The 13680-nt window shown below is 56.0% G+C and overlaps 2 protein-coding genes across 3 annotated transcripts; both read left to right on the forward strand.

Moving 5' to 3' along the window:
- Positions 1-1119: 1119 nt before the first annotated feature.
- PCGF1 (polycomb group ring finger 1) lies at positions 1120-3462 on the forward strand. 2 transcript variants are annotated; one of them, XM_015112696.3, is made up of 9 exons: positions 1120-1240; positions 1669-1774; positions 1932-2084; positions 2255-2326; positions 2450-2555; positions 2736-2769; positions 2868-2954; positions 3087-3167; positions 3315-3462. In XM_015112696.3, exons 1-9 carry the CDS (start codon positions 1148-1150, stop codon positions 3360-3362), a joined length of 780 nt encoding a protein of 259 aa, XP_014968182.1. In that variant the 5' UTR covers positions 1120-1147; the 3' UTR covers positions 3363-3462. The 2 variants fall into 2 exon arrangements, with proteins under 2 accessions (XP_014968182.1, XP_077815533.1); XM_077959407.1 differs by having other exon boundaries at positions 3087-3462.
- Positions 3463-8721: 5259 nt separating this feature from the next.
- LBX2 (ladybird homeobox 2) lies at positions 8722-11008 on the forward strand. Its single transcript, XM_001110071.5, has 2 exons — positions 8722-9170; positions 10199-11008. Exons 1-2 carry the CDS (start codon positions 8966-8968, stop codon positions 10588-10590), a joined length of 597 nt encoding a protein of 198 aa, XP_001110071.1. The 5' UTR covers positions 8722-8965; the 3' UTR covers positions 10591-11008.
- The last annotated feature ends 2672 nt before the right edge of the window (positions 11009-13680 follow it).

Here is a 13680-nt window from a genome sequence, read left to right on the forward strand (position 1 = left end):
AAATGTCGCTTTCACAGGATAACCTCCTCCCTTCAAAAAAGTCCGCTAGCTCCCAATTGCCCTCAGGCTAAAAATTACAACTCTTTAAGGCCCTGCTTTTTCTATTACCACTCTCAAATCTACATCTTGACCTTCCTGTCCTCTGGTCATTCCCCTCCACGTCCTTTCTATTTCAGCACACTTCCACCCCCTCCCCCAAGTCTAAATTGTGCCCAAAGTCCCACTTTCTCCAGAAAGCCTTTTTGAGGTCTCCATTGGAATCTCTCCCTTCTCGAATCTCCAGTTACATTTGATGTTAATACCTCAAAGGAAATTTATCCTTTTTTAAGTACCCAGGGCTGGCGGTGTAGAGCTCTCGAGCATCCCGCGTAATCCCCAAGTGCGAGGCTGGGCCTATGCTACTACAGGCGCTCGCTGCCTAAGCCTGTCTGTGTGTGGCAGTGTCCTAGTCGTCCTCCCCTCCTCCTTCGGCATCTGCTCTGCATTAGTCTGTCCCAGGCCTCCGCAGGCGCCGATGATTAAATCATCATCATTAACCAGGGCCTGCCCCCCCATCCCCGGCAGCAGGGGGAGAATGGGGGGATAAGATCACTACCAAGTCCCTGGGGGTCTCTCCCTCCCCATCCCCCGGCACCCTCTCCGAGACTCTGCAAAGCCCGAGAAACTCCCTCCGTGGAGCGGGGAGAAGGCCCGCCATCTGGATGAAGCTCCGCTCCGCGGACGCCGACAGGGCGGCATTACGAGGAGAGGACCCAGGAGGGGCTTCTTCAGCAGGGTAGTCGTCACAGAAGACCGACGACCCTGAGCGGGTAGCAGGCACAAGACTGCCGGGCCTTTGGGGGTAGGAGGGGGCAGTCTTTCGCAGGCTCCAAAAGTTAGTCTTGAGGTCGCTTAGGGTCTACTATGATGAGTTCTACAGGAGGCTGAAGAGATAGGACCCTTCCCTATGCCCCCCCACCACTCCTTAATTACGGATTGAGGAGGGGAGGGGCCGGTGGGGCTCAGGTGAGCACACGGGGAGAAAGGAACGTGGGCGGGGCCTTACAGAGGGTGAGCGAATCCGAAAAGACCTAGAACCTCGTTGCTGGGAGACAAGTCCCGCCCTGCAGGCGGCACCGGAAGTGGCAGGCTGGGATCAGCCTTTAAGATGGCGTCTCCTCAGGGGGGCCAGATTGCGATCGCGATGAGGCTTCGGAACCAGCTCCAGTCAGTGTACAAGATGGACCCGCTACGGAACGAGGTGCAAGGGCGGCAGGGTTACTGCTGTGGTCGGCCAGCGGTGCGAACTGGGGCGGGCTAAAGGACGGGCGGTGGCTGGCCGGGCGCCCAGTGCGCCTGCGCAGAGACAGAGTACCCAGTGCGCCTGCGTGATTGCGATCGAGTTGCCAAACTCCGCTTAGGACGCCTGCGCATTGTGTCGCCGACGTCGTGTAGTCTCCCCTGGGAAAGGAGGGTCAGGCGAGTCCACGTGAGGGAAGCCCCCGCTGTGCGCGGAGCCCTCTGCTGGGCGGAGGGGGAGTGCCAGCCCCCTGGAGCTCATCCCCGGCTGATGGCGCAGGACGCGGGGCTTGGCCGTGGAGTGTGATGAAGGAGGCGACCCCCAGAGTGGGAAGGCGCACGGGTTGGGGGCTGAGGGTGGATGGTTGGTGACGGAGGGTGTATATTCAGGAGGAAGTTCGAGTGAAGATCAAAGACTTGAATGAACACATTGTTTGCTGCCTATGCGCCGGCTACTTCGTGGATGCCACCACCATCACAGAGTGTCTTCATACTTGTGAGTGCCTTGGAGACTGCCTAGTTCTTCCAGTCCCTAGTCTTCACCAAGCCGACTGCCAGCTTCTGTGCGGCCTGCCCCACGAATCCAGGCACCCCACCCAGCCCATGAATCCAGTTTCCAGAGGGCCTGAGAATCTACTTTTCTTTTCCTGCAGTCTGCAAGAGTTGTATTGTGAAGTACCTCCAAACTAGCAAGTACTGCCCCATGTGCAACATTAAGATCCACGAGACACAGCCACTGCTCAACCTCAAACTGGACCGGGTCATGCAGGACATCGTGTACAAGCTGGTGCCTGGCTTGCAAGACAGTGAGTGACTAACCTGACTTTGAGGGGCTTCTTGAGGACTAATTGCTGAGTGGCAGCTTGAGGTGACAGGGGCTTTGGTAGGAATCATGTAGGCAGAAGGCCAAAGATGAGGGAAGGACAAAGGGTGAGGAGGGGCTAATACTTTATTCTCATATTTCACCTTCTTCTAGGTGAAGAGAAACGGATTCGGGAATTCTACCAGTCCCGAGGTTTGGACCGGGTCACCCAGCCCAGTGGGGAAGGTATGTCCTTGGCCGCGGGAGAGTAAAGCCCCCAGAGCATTCTTCTTGCCCAGTTTTGCTCTCTGGGGAAAGAGGAGTATGGAATGTGTGCCACCAGCCACCTCACTACCCTATCTTTCTCAGAGCCAGCACTGAGCAACCTTGGCCTCCCCTTCAGCAGCTTTGACCACTCTAAAGCCCACTACTATCGCTATGATGAGCAGCTGAACCTGTGCCTGGAGCGGCTGAGGTAGGAGAAGGTCAGGGGTTGCAGAAGGTGACAGTGCCAATGACCCAGAGCCAGGGAGGGTATGGGGGAGAGGCCAAGCAGTGAGTGAGTACCTATCCCCTTGAAGAGAGTATATCATGGCTCTGGGTGGGGGAGGGGAGGAAAGATAGGGTTCCCTAACCTGTGTCTATTTCCCCCCAGTTCTGGCAAAGACAAGAATAAAAGCGTCCTGCAGGTGAGAAGGGCTGAGGGGAGGGCCTCTCTAAGGAGACTCACCTCCCATGGCCCTTCCCTCACACACCTTGCCCTCTTCCCTCCCCTCCCTGCTCCCAGAACAAGTATGTCCGATGTTCTGTTAGAGCTGAGGTACGCCATCTCCGGAGGGTCCTGTGTCACCGCTTGATGCTAAACCCTCAGCATGTGAGTAGTCTCACAGTTGGTTTCTTGGAGGGGAGAAGGGGCTAAGAAAGGAGGGACAAAGTCTAGGGTGGACGAGGGTAGTTTTTGACCTGCCAGAAAGTTCCTAAAATTATACCCCCATCTCTCTCCTAGGTGCAGCTCCTTTTTGACAATGAAGTTCTCCCTGATCACATGACAATGAAGCAGATATGGCTCTCCCGCTGGTTCGGCAAGGTAAGCCAGGCCACCCTCCCTGGCTTCACCCCCCTTCAGACTCCCCCCAACCAACCCACAGTCTGCAGGGGAAGGGTGGGCTGAGGGGCCCTTTGGATAATAGAATAATACTCCCCACTGACTACTACTTCCTCATTCTCTCCTTAGCCATCCCCTTTGCTTTTACAATACAGTGTGAAAGAGAAGAGGAGGTAGGGGCCAAGCCCCCACCCCATCCCACTCCCCTTCCCTCCCCAGATATTTATGTGAAATGAACTGCAGCTTTATTTTTTGAAATAAAAACTTCTAAAAAGCACCTCTCTTCCTTATTCTTCCTGCCTCACACTCATGCTGTGTCCTGCCTTCTTCAAAAATCCTGAGTTTCATTGTGAAGAAGGACCTGTGCTCTATGGCCATGGGTCCTCAATGTCTTGCCAAAGGAGAAGGGTAGAGGATCCCTATATGTGTGAAACCAGGCCTCCCACACCACTCTTTTTGGTGATGGGAAGCCTTCCTCGAGGGGAGCTCTCAGCTGTCCTTGTATGCTGCAGCATACAGTGTGGGTGCGGGCCTCTTAGGAGATGTCCTAATTCAGCGGTGGTGAGAAGGCTGGAGTTGGACAGTGGCTGCTGCAGGATTGAACAAGTGAGATATTTTAAAAAAAAATCCAAAGAATTGTGTTACAGTTTTATAACTTGGGGGATGGGGACAAAAAGGAGGGAGAAGTCTAAAAAACAAATGGGGTGGGGCCACAGGGATTGTCAAAAGTGGATGCTTGGCTGTCCATACAGAATTCAACAAGTACTTGGGGACCAAGACTAGAAGTCAGGATGGAGAATAAGTAGCTGAGGAGGGGAGGGAGCTGATGTGGAGGACAGCAAGGGCAACTTCAAGGAACAAGAGGGAAGCTGCAAGGCACCAGCTCCATTAATTGAGCAAACATTCCTTGTCTGTATGCCATGCCAGGGTCCTTGTTCTATGGTCCTCTCAGTGGGGTAGCTAGAAACTTGCCCAACTGCGACAGGAACAGACAGAGGCCAAAGCAGAGTTCCGGCCTGCTGCCAAATCTGGGACAAACTGTACGGAGGCGCAGCATGTGTAGCCAGAACCCGAGTTAAAACCTAGGTCCCACCCTGGCTGGTCTGACTTCACAGCTTCTAGGGGATTGGTTGTGCGAAGCTGTTGAGGGCTGAAGGCGCTAACCATCAAAGATGGAGGTAGGGTGGCAGAGGATGGGGCGGGAGGGTAGGGAGTGAGTACAGCAAAGGTGGCCTCAACTGGGTAAGAAAACTCCAGACTTGTGGGAAAGGCCTGAGCTCGCATTGGACGCTCTGGGGTGCTACAGTCAGACTGGCTTTCCGGGAGACCTCCGCCTCTCCGCGCGGATGAAGAGGCAGCAGACGCCGAGGAAGAGCTCGAGTCCGTGGGGCACTGATGGGGACCCGGGTGGGCACACCGCAGACGGCATGGGTACGCTTCTTTCCTGACATGGTCTCCAAGATTACCAAAGCTTCCAAACGTTTCCAGGGAATGCCTCTCCCCCACTAGCCCCCTCCTCGACCTCCTCCAGGAACACCCCAGCTCAGGGCTCCCCACTCCTCTTCCTCCGAATTGAAGCTCTGTGGGCTTTGCAGTCCGGGCAAGTACGTGGCGCCCAGGGCTGTTCTCCAGGAGTTTCTGCGCAAAAACGAGTTTCCTAGGAGTGACAGGGGAGTGGCATGGGCTCAAGGGAGAGTAGAAACGCTCCCGGGGGCTTTGCAGGGGCCGAGCAGCTGCGGGAGTTGGGGAGCAGTCCGACTTGGTCTCTCTGGAAGGCCCTCCCGTTGGGGCTGGGCGGCAGCTCGGCGTCGAAAAAGCCAGGTCTGAAGATTAATGGCCCCGAGGCCGGAGACCCTGAGAACCAAGTCACGGGACTTGAGGCCCTTGGTGACTCACGCCTTGAGGCCAAGCAGCGCGGAAGGCGCTCTGGCCGGATCTGGGGTGGGGCCCCGCTGAGCCTTGGTCTAGTCTGTCAGCAGCGGCAGCTGCACTGCGTCTCCCAAGGGGGCTGAAGCTGGCCAGCTGCGGGCTCCGCGCCGCTCGTCCCGGGCCTGTGGGTCCATTCCCCACTCCCACCCGGACCCCGGGGTCACTCGGGTCTCCGTCTGTGCCAGGGAGGGAGAATCACGCCCAGGGTCCTCTCTGGCATCGAGCAACTGAGAACGCGCCCGGACGCGGCGCGGCGCTCCGGAGTCAAAGGAGAGGCGGCGGCAGGACCACCCCAGGGCGCTGTCTGCACCCCCGGACGCTCTCGGCCGTGCTGCACTTTCGGGACAAGGCGTCCGTTCTCCCCTGGGGGGCCAAACCTTGCCTCTGCCCACCTTCCTCAACCCCGCCATTTCCAGGACTCACACGCAAAGGCGACAGCACCAGGATTTGCTCCAGCCTTTGGCACAGAGGAGGACGGGTCCCTCTCTCAGCCTGGCCAATCATTCCCAGGGCTTGATGGGAAAAAGGACTTCCCTAGAAGTGATTATTGCGGAGTTGGGGGGAGAAAAGTGTCGGGGAGGGCGTCCGAGTTTCCCACCGCTGGCTGCTTCCCCACCCGCACACCTGGGAGGGTGGCGGTGGGCGCGCAGAGATCTTTGCAAAACAACGTCCAGGGAGCAAAACAACTCATAGGCCTGCCGCGCCCCAAGTCATGAAACTAAAATATAAGGATCGGTTCACTCCGCAGTAGCTCTTTTTGAAAGAGAAAACAATCCCAGAAGTGTGCGAGACGGACGGACGCCCCTTCTCACGCTCCTCTGCCTGGACTTTTCTCCCTGAACTCCCACTTCCCTCTCACTCCCGTTCACGGATGTTCCCTAAGGGTGGGGAGGAGGGGGGCAAGCTCTTCTCTGAGACTGTCCTTGTCCACCTCCCCAACGGGTTATTCTAAGGGGTTACTCCAACCCTCCTACACATTCACAGAATTCAGTGGAATGTCCGGGCCAGGCAATCAGAGACTAAAGGTCATTTATTGAGCAGGACTCTGTGCCACCAGTGGGGAACTGGGTTGAGCAGGGGCAGCCCTGGGTGGAGGAATCCCCCGATGGGGTATGCAAGATGAGGTGGGGGTAGGGCTGGGGGATGAGAATGGGAAATCTGAAAGGGGAGGTGTGAGAAAGCATCCTTAAGTGGGAATGGGGTGCCTTCCCAAGAGACCGAATTTGGAATGTGGGGATCTCTACAAGGGGAGGGAGTGCAGGGCCCTGAAATGTCTGAAGGGACAATAAAAGGAATCTGAGAAGGTGGGAAACACAAGAGATTGCCTGAGGATGACGGGGAAGGAAAACCGTCCGCCCCGCCCCGCGGGGCCAGTGGTGAAGGCTGGCCTCCCTGCATCTCTTGAGAAGGATCTTGAACAGGGAGGGTTCCACCCGTGGGCGGGAAGAGGCGAGCACCCGGGATTTTCTGCGCTTCCAAGCTGGGGTTGGGGGTAGCCTATAGGACAGCCGAGTAAGTGTCCCCTCCCCAACCTAGAACAAGGTTTAATCTCTTAATCTTCCTCATTAATCACTCACCCTCCTCCTACCCCTCTCTGTGGATCCGGTTTCTCCCCAGCTCGAGTTCCAGTACTGGGAAAAGTCCCCTTCTGTGGCCCCACGATCCCCTGGACTAGTCCCTGGCCGCTATGATGACCTTAGAGGGGCCTCTGCTGTCCTGGCCTCCTCCCTTTGCTAGTCTCCACTTCCATCTCCTCCCCCAAACTCATGTTTGGGAGCTGTCCAATCCCAGTACCTGAGCCCAGCTGCAGAGGGGAGAACCAGGCGGGAGAGATGGAAGGGGCTGCAAGGCACAGGCCCATAAGGAGCTCCGCACTCCTCACAGACACACACAAGTAATTGAGAGCAGAGGTAGAGACAGACACAAAAGCCACATAGAGGATGTATGAGTGAAGATTGCAGCGTCTGCTTGGTGACATGCCTGGGATGCAGTGGGGCAGTTCCTGCTGCCTCCAGAGAGCTGCTTTATTGCACATTAAGTGAAACCACTGGGATGGTTTCCAGGGCTGAGGCCTGTAGCCCGAAGATCTCTCCAGGACCTCCTCTGCCCCTCACCATTAATAACCATTTAACAAGGTCCTGAGGCAGCTCAGCTTTCCACCATGGCCTGGCTCTGCTCTTTGATCCAGCAGTGGCCTATCAGGCTTTAAGTGTGTTGCTCAGCTTTCCAGGAGGGCATTGTGTGAATGTTGCGGGTGGGGGAGGGGGGTTGTTGGAGTGAGCCCTTTACCAAGAAGACCCGATGAAGGTGCCTTCCCATCTTTGTCAAAGAGTCTTTGGCCCAGGTGCCTTGGATCTCCTAAGCCCTGTTTAGGGAACCCCAATTGCATGCTGCAGTTGCCCCCGGGAATAGACAGGTGGACACTGCACAGATGGTGGGAGACGCAGCAGTCTACAAGGAAAGTGACATAATGGACAGTCCAGGAGGGACTGGCCTGGTTCTTCGTGGCACTGTTTTAAAAAGCTAGAAGCACATCAGTTTCTAACTTCCCTGGGCAGCAAAGCTGCAGGCTCCTCAGGAGTGGCAGGGCTTCCCTGCCTCTGGGCTGTCAATCCTCCAACTGTTTGGGGTGGAATGTAGGAACAAAACCCATACCTTGCTGGGTCTCCACTGCTGAGGCACTGCTGTCCCTGAGCTGCCTTCTTCCTACAAAGGAGGGCTGCAGGTGCTTACCCAGGTATGAGCCCAGAACCAGTATAAGTGTGGCAGATAAAACCCAGATTAAAGAGGAATGAATACACCAGGCCTCACAGTTAGCACCTGGGTTGTCAGGATGCCTGTCCCAAAATCCAGTTGGGTTCGTAAAGTCTGCCCTTCAAGTCTCTCTTCTATGGGGAGTGACCCCTCTCTGGCCAGGGCACCTTGCTCCCCTTGGCAGTTTCTGAGCCTCCACAGGCTGGGGAAACCATACATACCTGAACTATGGAAGCTTAAGAAGAAGAAGACAAAGACAGACGAAATTGACTGATTTTGCCAGTCCTCACTGACAAAGACCCCTCCTGGGCAGTTGCACCAGTTTGGAGTTCCCTGGGTCTTCTCTCCTGCGGCCCGGGTCTCCTGGCAGCTTCTCTGTGTGTTCTGACCTCGTCAGGTGGGGCAGCCTAGAATCCATTCACCTGTGCTTGCTTCTTCGTGGCATCCCCACTACTCCCAGTTGCAGTCGCTCTGCCAGGCCAGGTCCTCTCAAGTGTTGCGCCCCCGACCCACGCAGCACTAATCACTTCCAGCCGCCAGGACCTTTTAAACAACGTTTCTCAGGGGTGGGGTGGGGAAGAGGGAGCCAGGTTAGGAGACTGAGGTCCTAGCTGGGATCAGATATCCCAGCACAGTCAGCCCTGATAGCCTTCCTTAGAACTTTGCAAATCCCCAGCCGCTGGGGCCAGAGAAGGCAATTTTATCGTCTACGAGTTTATGAGCCAGAGCTGCTGCTAGGCGGGGAGTCGGCGGCATACAGCGTCTGGAGGTATGGCCCGGCCTGACTGTGCACAGTGCAGCACCCCGCAGCGCGGAGCAGCCCCGCGGCCCTGCTCTGAAGGGTAGTTTGGTCGGCTTCTGCTCTCCGCGCCTGCCCCAGCCTGCAGAATTACCCTCCCCGGACATCTAGGAGCTCCAAACCCACCAGGGCCCAGGGTGGAGAGGTGGGGACGCAGGAGGAGGGGCACACGGGACTCGGGCCCAGAGCCGGGGGCGGGTCCGAGGCTAGGGGCCCGGATCGGGAGCCAAGCGGTGGGGCCCAGGCGGCTGCGGAGCCGAGCGCAGCGGGCAGCGGGACCGCCCCAGCCCGGCCGACCATGAACTCGGGACGCGAGCCCCGAACACCCCGGACACTCTTAAGCATCGCAGACATCCTAGCCCCGGGCATGGTCCCCCGAGCACCCTCTGCGCCGCAGCTTCCAGAGTCGGGTCCGGGTCCAACGTCGCCGCTGTGCGCGCTGGAGGAGCTGACTAGTAAAACTTTCCGCGGACTTGACGCGCGCGCTCCGCAGCCCTCTGAAGGTATAGAGCCGGCAAGGTCGCGGACTCTGACTTGGCCTTTTCCCCACCTCTCTCCTCCTGGTTCCCTGTCTCAAACCTTTGTCCCACCCAGGCCACCCACCCTAATCCGTCCCCTGTCCTCAGCCCACATGCCAGGACTCGCACCTGCGACTTCTCACCTCTCTTCCGTTAGTCCCTAGTTTCCGCGGCGGCTCCGGAAGGCCGCCAGTACCGCAGGGAAAGGGCAGACTGTCGCCAACTGAGCTACCAGTTGCTCTGTTCCCTGTAGGCAGGGCAGTCGCGATAGAGAAAGGCAGGAGAGAAAGAGACAAAAGGCTTGAGCCGCAGGCGGTAAACGACTGAGCCTGCAAGGGAGGCACAGAAAGCGCTGGAAAGAGGGTCGAGTCTCTGCGTGTGACCAAGCTCCGCTCCAAGGCACTCTCTTCTCGAGAGGAGTCAAGGAGCAGAAAGTCCTTGGCGCAGCATTGGGCGCGGGACTGCGCACTCTGCTTTTCCTCGCTTTCTGTACCTCATTATCTTCCCTTTTGGGCTCGAGGAGCGGGCTCTGGTGTCACTAAGGAACTGTAAGCCGAATGCCCGACCCGATCCATGGAAGGGCATGATCTAAGTCCTGTTAACACCGCCACGCTGGGTCGGCTGCCCTGACTCTTACTCGCCTCTGGTGTCACCCTCAACCTATAGCCTGCTCAGCCTGAGGCTCCTAAAAGCCTCAAAGGCTCCACCCCAGAAGGTTTGACCCTGCACCTGGTCCCCTCTGAATCATCCCTCCCTTCCTTCACTTCCTTGCCCCTACAATACGCCCTCAGTCTGCTGCCTTTCGTATCCTTGTGGCCAGCCCGCTTTGCGCCCCCTATCCCCACCTGGGCCTGACTCCCGATAAGGGATCACAGTTCGGGTCCCCATCCGCCTTCCTGGCTCTCCCTCTACTTTCCCCACCGCCACCGGCCCAACCCCACCCCCAATTTTTCTTTCCAGGCCGCAGCCTGATTCCCGGAGACTGGAAACTGACCTCCTCCCTATCCCTGCAGGGCGGGCAGCCGCGAACGCGCTGGGCCCTGGCCCTGCCGGCCGCAAACGGCGCAAGTCACGCACGGCGTTCACCGCGCAACAGGTGCTGGAGCTGGAGCGGCGCTTTGTCTTCCAGAAGTACCTGGCGCCGTCCGAGCGAGACGGGCTAGCTACGCGACTAGGCCTGGCCAACGCGCAAGTGGTCACTTGGTTCCAGAACCGACGAGCCAAGCTTAAGCGCGACGTGGAGGAGATGCGCGCCGACGTCGCCTCGCTACGTGCGCTGTCCCCCGAAGTCCTGTGCAGTTTAGCACTGCCCGACGGCGCTCCAGATCCCAGCCTCCGCCTCGGACCCGCCGGCCCTGACTCCCGGCCCCACCAGTCAGACGAGGAGATACAGGTGGACGATTGAAGACAAAGCCGCCGCCAACCCTGAGCTCTGGGGTCCGGGACTCTTCACCTCGTGCTCTGCCTCCTGCCCGAGTTCCAGGGTGGAGGAAGGAGGTCCACTTGGGCCTCTTCCGGCCCACAGTCCAGACGCTCACCTTTCCCGGTTTTTTTTTTTTTTTGGTAAGTTTGTTTTGTTGTTTGAGACAGGGCCTCGCTCTGTCGCCCAGGCTGGAGTGCCGTGGAGCGATCACCACTCACTGCAGCCTCGACCTCCTTGGCTCAAGCAATCCTCCTGCTTCAATCTCCTGACTAGCTGGGATTACAGACGTGCAACCCCACCTCAGGCTAATTTTAAAAACTTCTTTTTAGAGAGGAGGTCCCGCTATGTTGTCCAGGCTACCTTTCCCAATATTTTAGAATAAAGTCGAGACTCTGCCGCACCATGCCTCTATTCAGACTCCCGTCATGAACAAAGAACAGTAAAATCTGTAGTGCTATGGAGTCTGCACTTGGCACTGTGCCAGGGCTTTCAATGCAATGTTTCCTTTAGCCCTTATAGCAACCCTTAAGGTAGGTAATAATTACGCCATTTTTACAAAGTAAGAACCCTAAGGTCAAGTTTTGGACCCAGCATCCAGCCAGCCATCAGGACTGATGCTTACCAGTCTACCAAGGGGAAGTCACCGGGCCTAAGTGAAAGACAGTGGGGTCTTGGTCCACCTACTCTGTGCCTGGGAGACCTTGATTCTAATCCCTAGGTTGGCCCCAGGGTGATGACATTGCTTCCCTACCCATAGGTCATTTGTTAATGGGTGCCTGACCCTTTCCCCATCCTGCCAAAAGAACCCTCCGCTGGGACACAGGCAAAGAGATGGGTGCCCAGAGAGGCCACACCCCTACTTGGAAGCCCTCTGCCAGGCCCCTGGGCTGGAAATGTTCCCACTATGATGGTGCCAGCAGCCAGAGGGTGGAAAGGCCTGGCCCGCTGGGGTGAAGCTTGGAGTAGTGGCCTTGCCTGGTAGGGATTCCAGCCTAACTCAGCCAGTGGACATTTCTGACATTCATTTATTCCACTGGTGATAATCACCCTCCTGCAGTATGAGGGGAGAGGAGGGGGAACGCTCAGTAGTTGCAAGCCTTCCCCTCCCCAATGGTCCCAGACCAAGCTCAGGTGTCTTTCCTGCTTCCCTTCTCTCCTGTCAGTCCTCCAGCTCTCTTCAGACTTTCTCCTGCCTCTGCCTAAGTGTGACAACCCCACTTTCAAGGAAGCTCCATGGGTTCAAGGGGGGTCAGCTAGGGCCTTAGTTGCAGGTGGAGGGCCCAAGAGAGGATATGCCTTGGGGAGTGAACAAGGCTGGAAGGTAGAAGGGAACCTGGCATTTTCAGACAATTAACTACCATTTATTAAGCAGTTCCAAGTGCTTTGCAGGTATTAATCCTTAAAATAACCCAACGGGACAGAGAATTTTCTTCCCATTTTAAGGATAAGGAGACTGAATCACAGAACCCTGAGGAAACTTGGCCATGTGACAGTTTGCAAGTGGTAGCACAGGGACTGAGTTGTTTGCTTGTCTGATTCAGGAGCCCATGCTCTTGGTCTCTATAAAGGTGACTGATCCTAAAGGAAAGCAGCAAAGGATTTACAGAGAGAGGGGAGGAGAAAGGGCCACAGGTAGGAACTTAGGCATTGTACTTTAGAGCATGGTCCCTGGAGGTTTTAGAGAGAGACATGAGACCATTGTTTAGGGTAGGCCAATCTGGCTGTGGGCACAGGGTGGATCAGAGACTGATAGAGACCTGAGGAAGGGAGTATATCTCTGGCCACTGCAGAAGGTAACAACAGAGAACTCAGGGCCAGACTTGAGGTGGGGCTGGGAGGTGGTCACAGAAGAGGAATCTGCGATTGCCCCAGGGATTAAGGATTGCATGAGTCAATGACAACCTAGCAAATGTCGGCAACTGGAAGAAAAATGGCAACATGGAAACAGACAGTGACCACTGGTGTAGAGCTAAGAATCTGTCAGCCATTATGCATATGCAAAAAAAACCTCTTTGCAACTGCATTGCCCCCTCAGTACTCCCTTCATACCTTCTAAATAATGCCTCTCTGGAACATTTCCAGTAGAGTGATCAACTCTTTTCCATCTGCCCAGCATTTTCCAAGTTTTGGCACTGAAAGTCCCTCATTCCAGGACATCCCTCAGTTCCAGGAAAACCAGGATGGTTGGTCACCCAACTTTCCAGTCCTGGGAACTCAGAACTCAGGCTATTGGGTCAGACCCCTATTAATTAGGAGGGTGAAAGTGGGGCAAAGTGTCAGGAGTCACATGACTCTTGGAAAACCTAGAAGTCCAGGATAGGCTAAGGTACCGGGGAGGGAACATTTACTTGAGAAGCTAGAACAAGGAGCCAGTTCAGCTGGAAGGCAAAAATACCATTGAGTAGTGGTGGGCGGCCATTGTTTGAGAGGCCAGGAGCCCCACAGAAGTCCCAAAAGCGTGCAGGTCCCTGCTCAAAAACGGAAAGCCAGATGAGCAGACCTCTTATGGAACCACTGTAATATAATCACCCCTTGAACAAACACAACCACCTATGCACATCCTGCTCCCCAACCAGGGGTGAGCAAAGAACTCTCACAGCAAATCCTTCTAGTTAGGAAGGTAGGGTCCAGTCAAGTTAACTGGCTTTGAGTCATAACCTCTCTCCCCATTAAGGTTTCCCAAATTCTCGCCCAGCTAGCACTGCCACCTCTTACACTCAAGCCTTGGACAACAAAACTCAAACCTGTCCCACCAAAATGGCCTCTGGATCAAGGTCTGCTCAGCTAAGCCCTCGAATAGTGTGTATCAGGATCACTTGGTAGGTTTATTGAAACACAAATTGCTGGGCTCTGCTCCCATGGTTTCTGACATAGAAGGTCTAGGATGGGGCCTGAAAAATTGCATTTCTTTCTTTTTTTTTTTTTTGAGAGGAGTTTTGCTCGTTACCCAGGCTGGAGTGCAATGGCGCGATCTTGGCTCACCGCAACCTCCACCTCCCGGGTTCAAGTGATTCTCCTGCCTCAGCCTCCCGAGTAGCTGGGATTACTAGCTACTTGACACGTGACACTACG

Source organism: Macaca mulatta, chromosome 13 (genome assembly GCF_049350105.2).
Source record: "Macaca mulatta isolate MMU2019108-1 chromosome 13, T2T-MMU8v2.0, whole genome shotgun sequence".
In the NCBI taxonomy this organism is placed as follows: Eukaryota; Metazoa; Chordata; class Mammalia; order Primates; family Cercopithecidae; genus Macaca; species Macaca mulatta.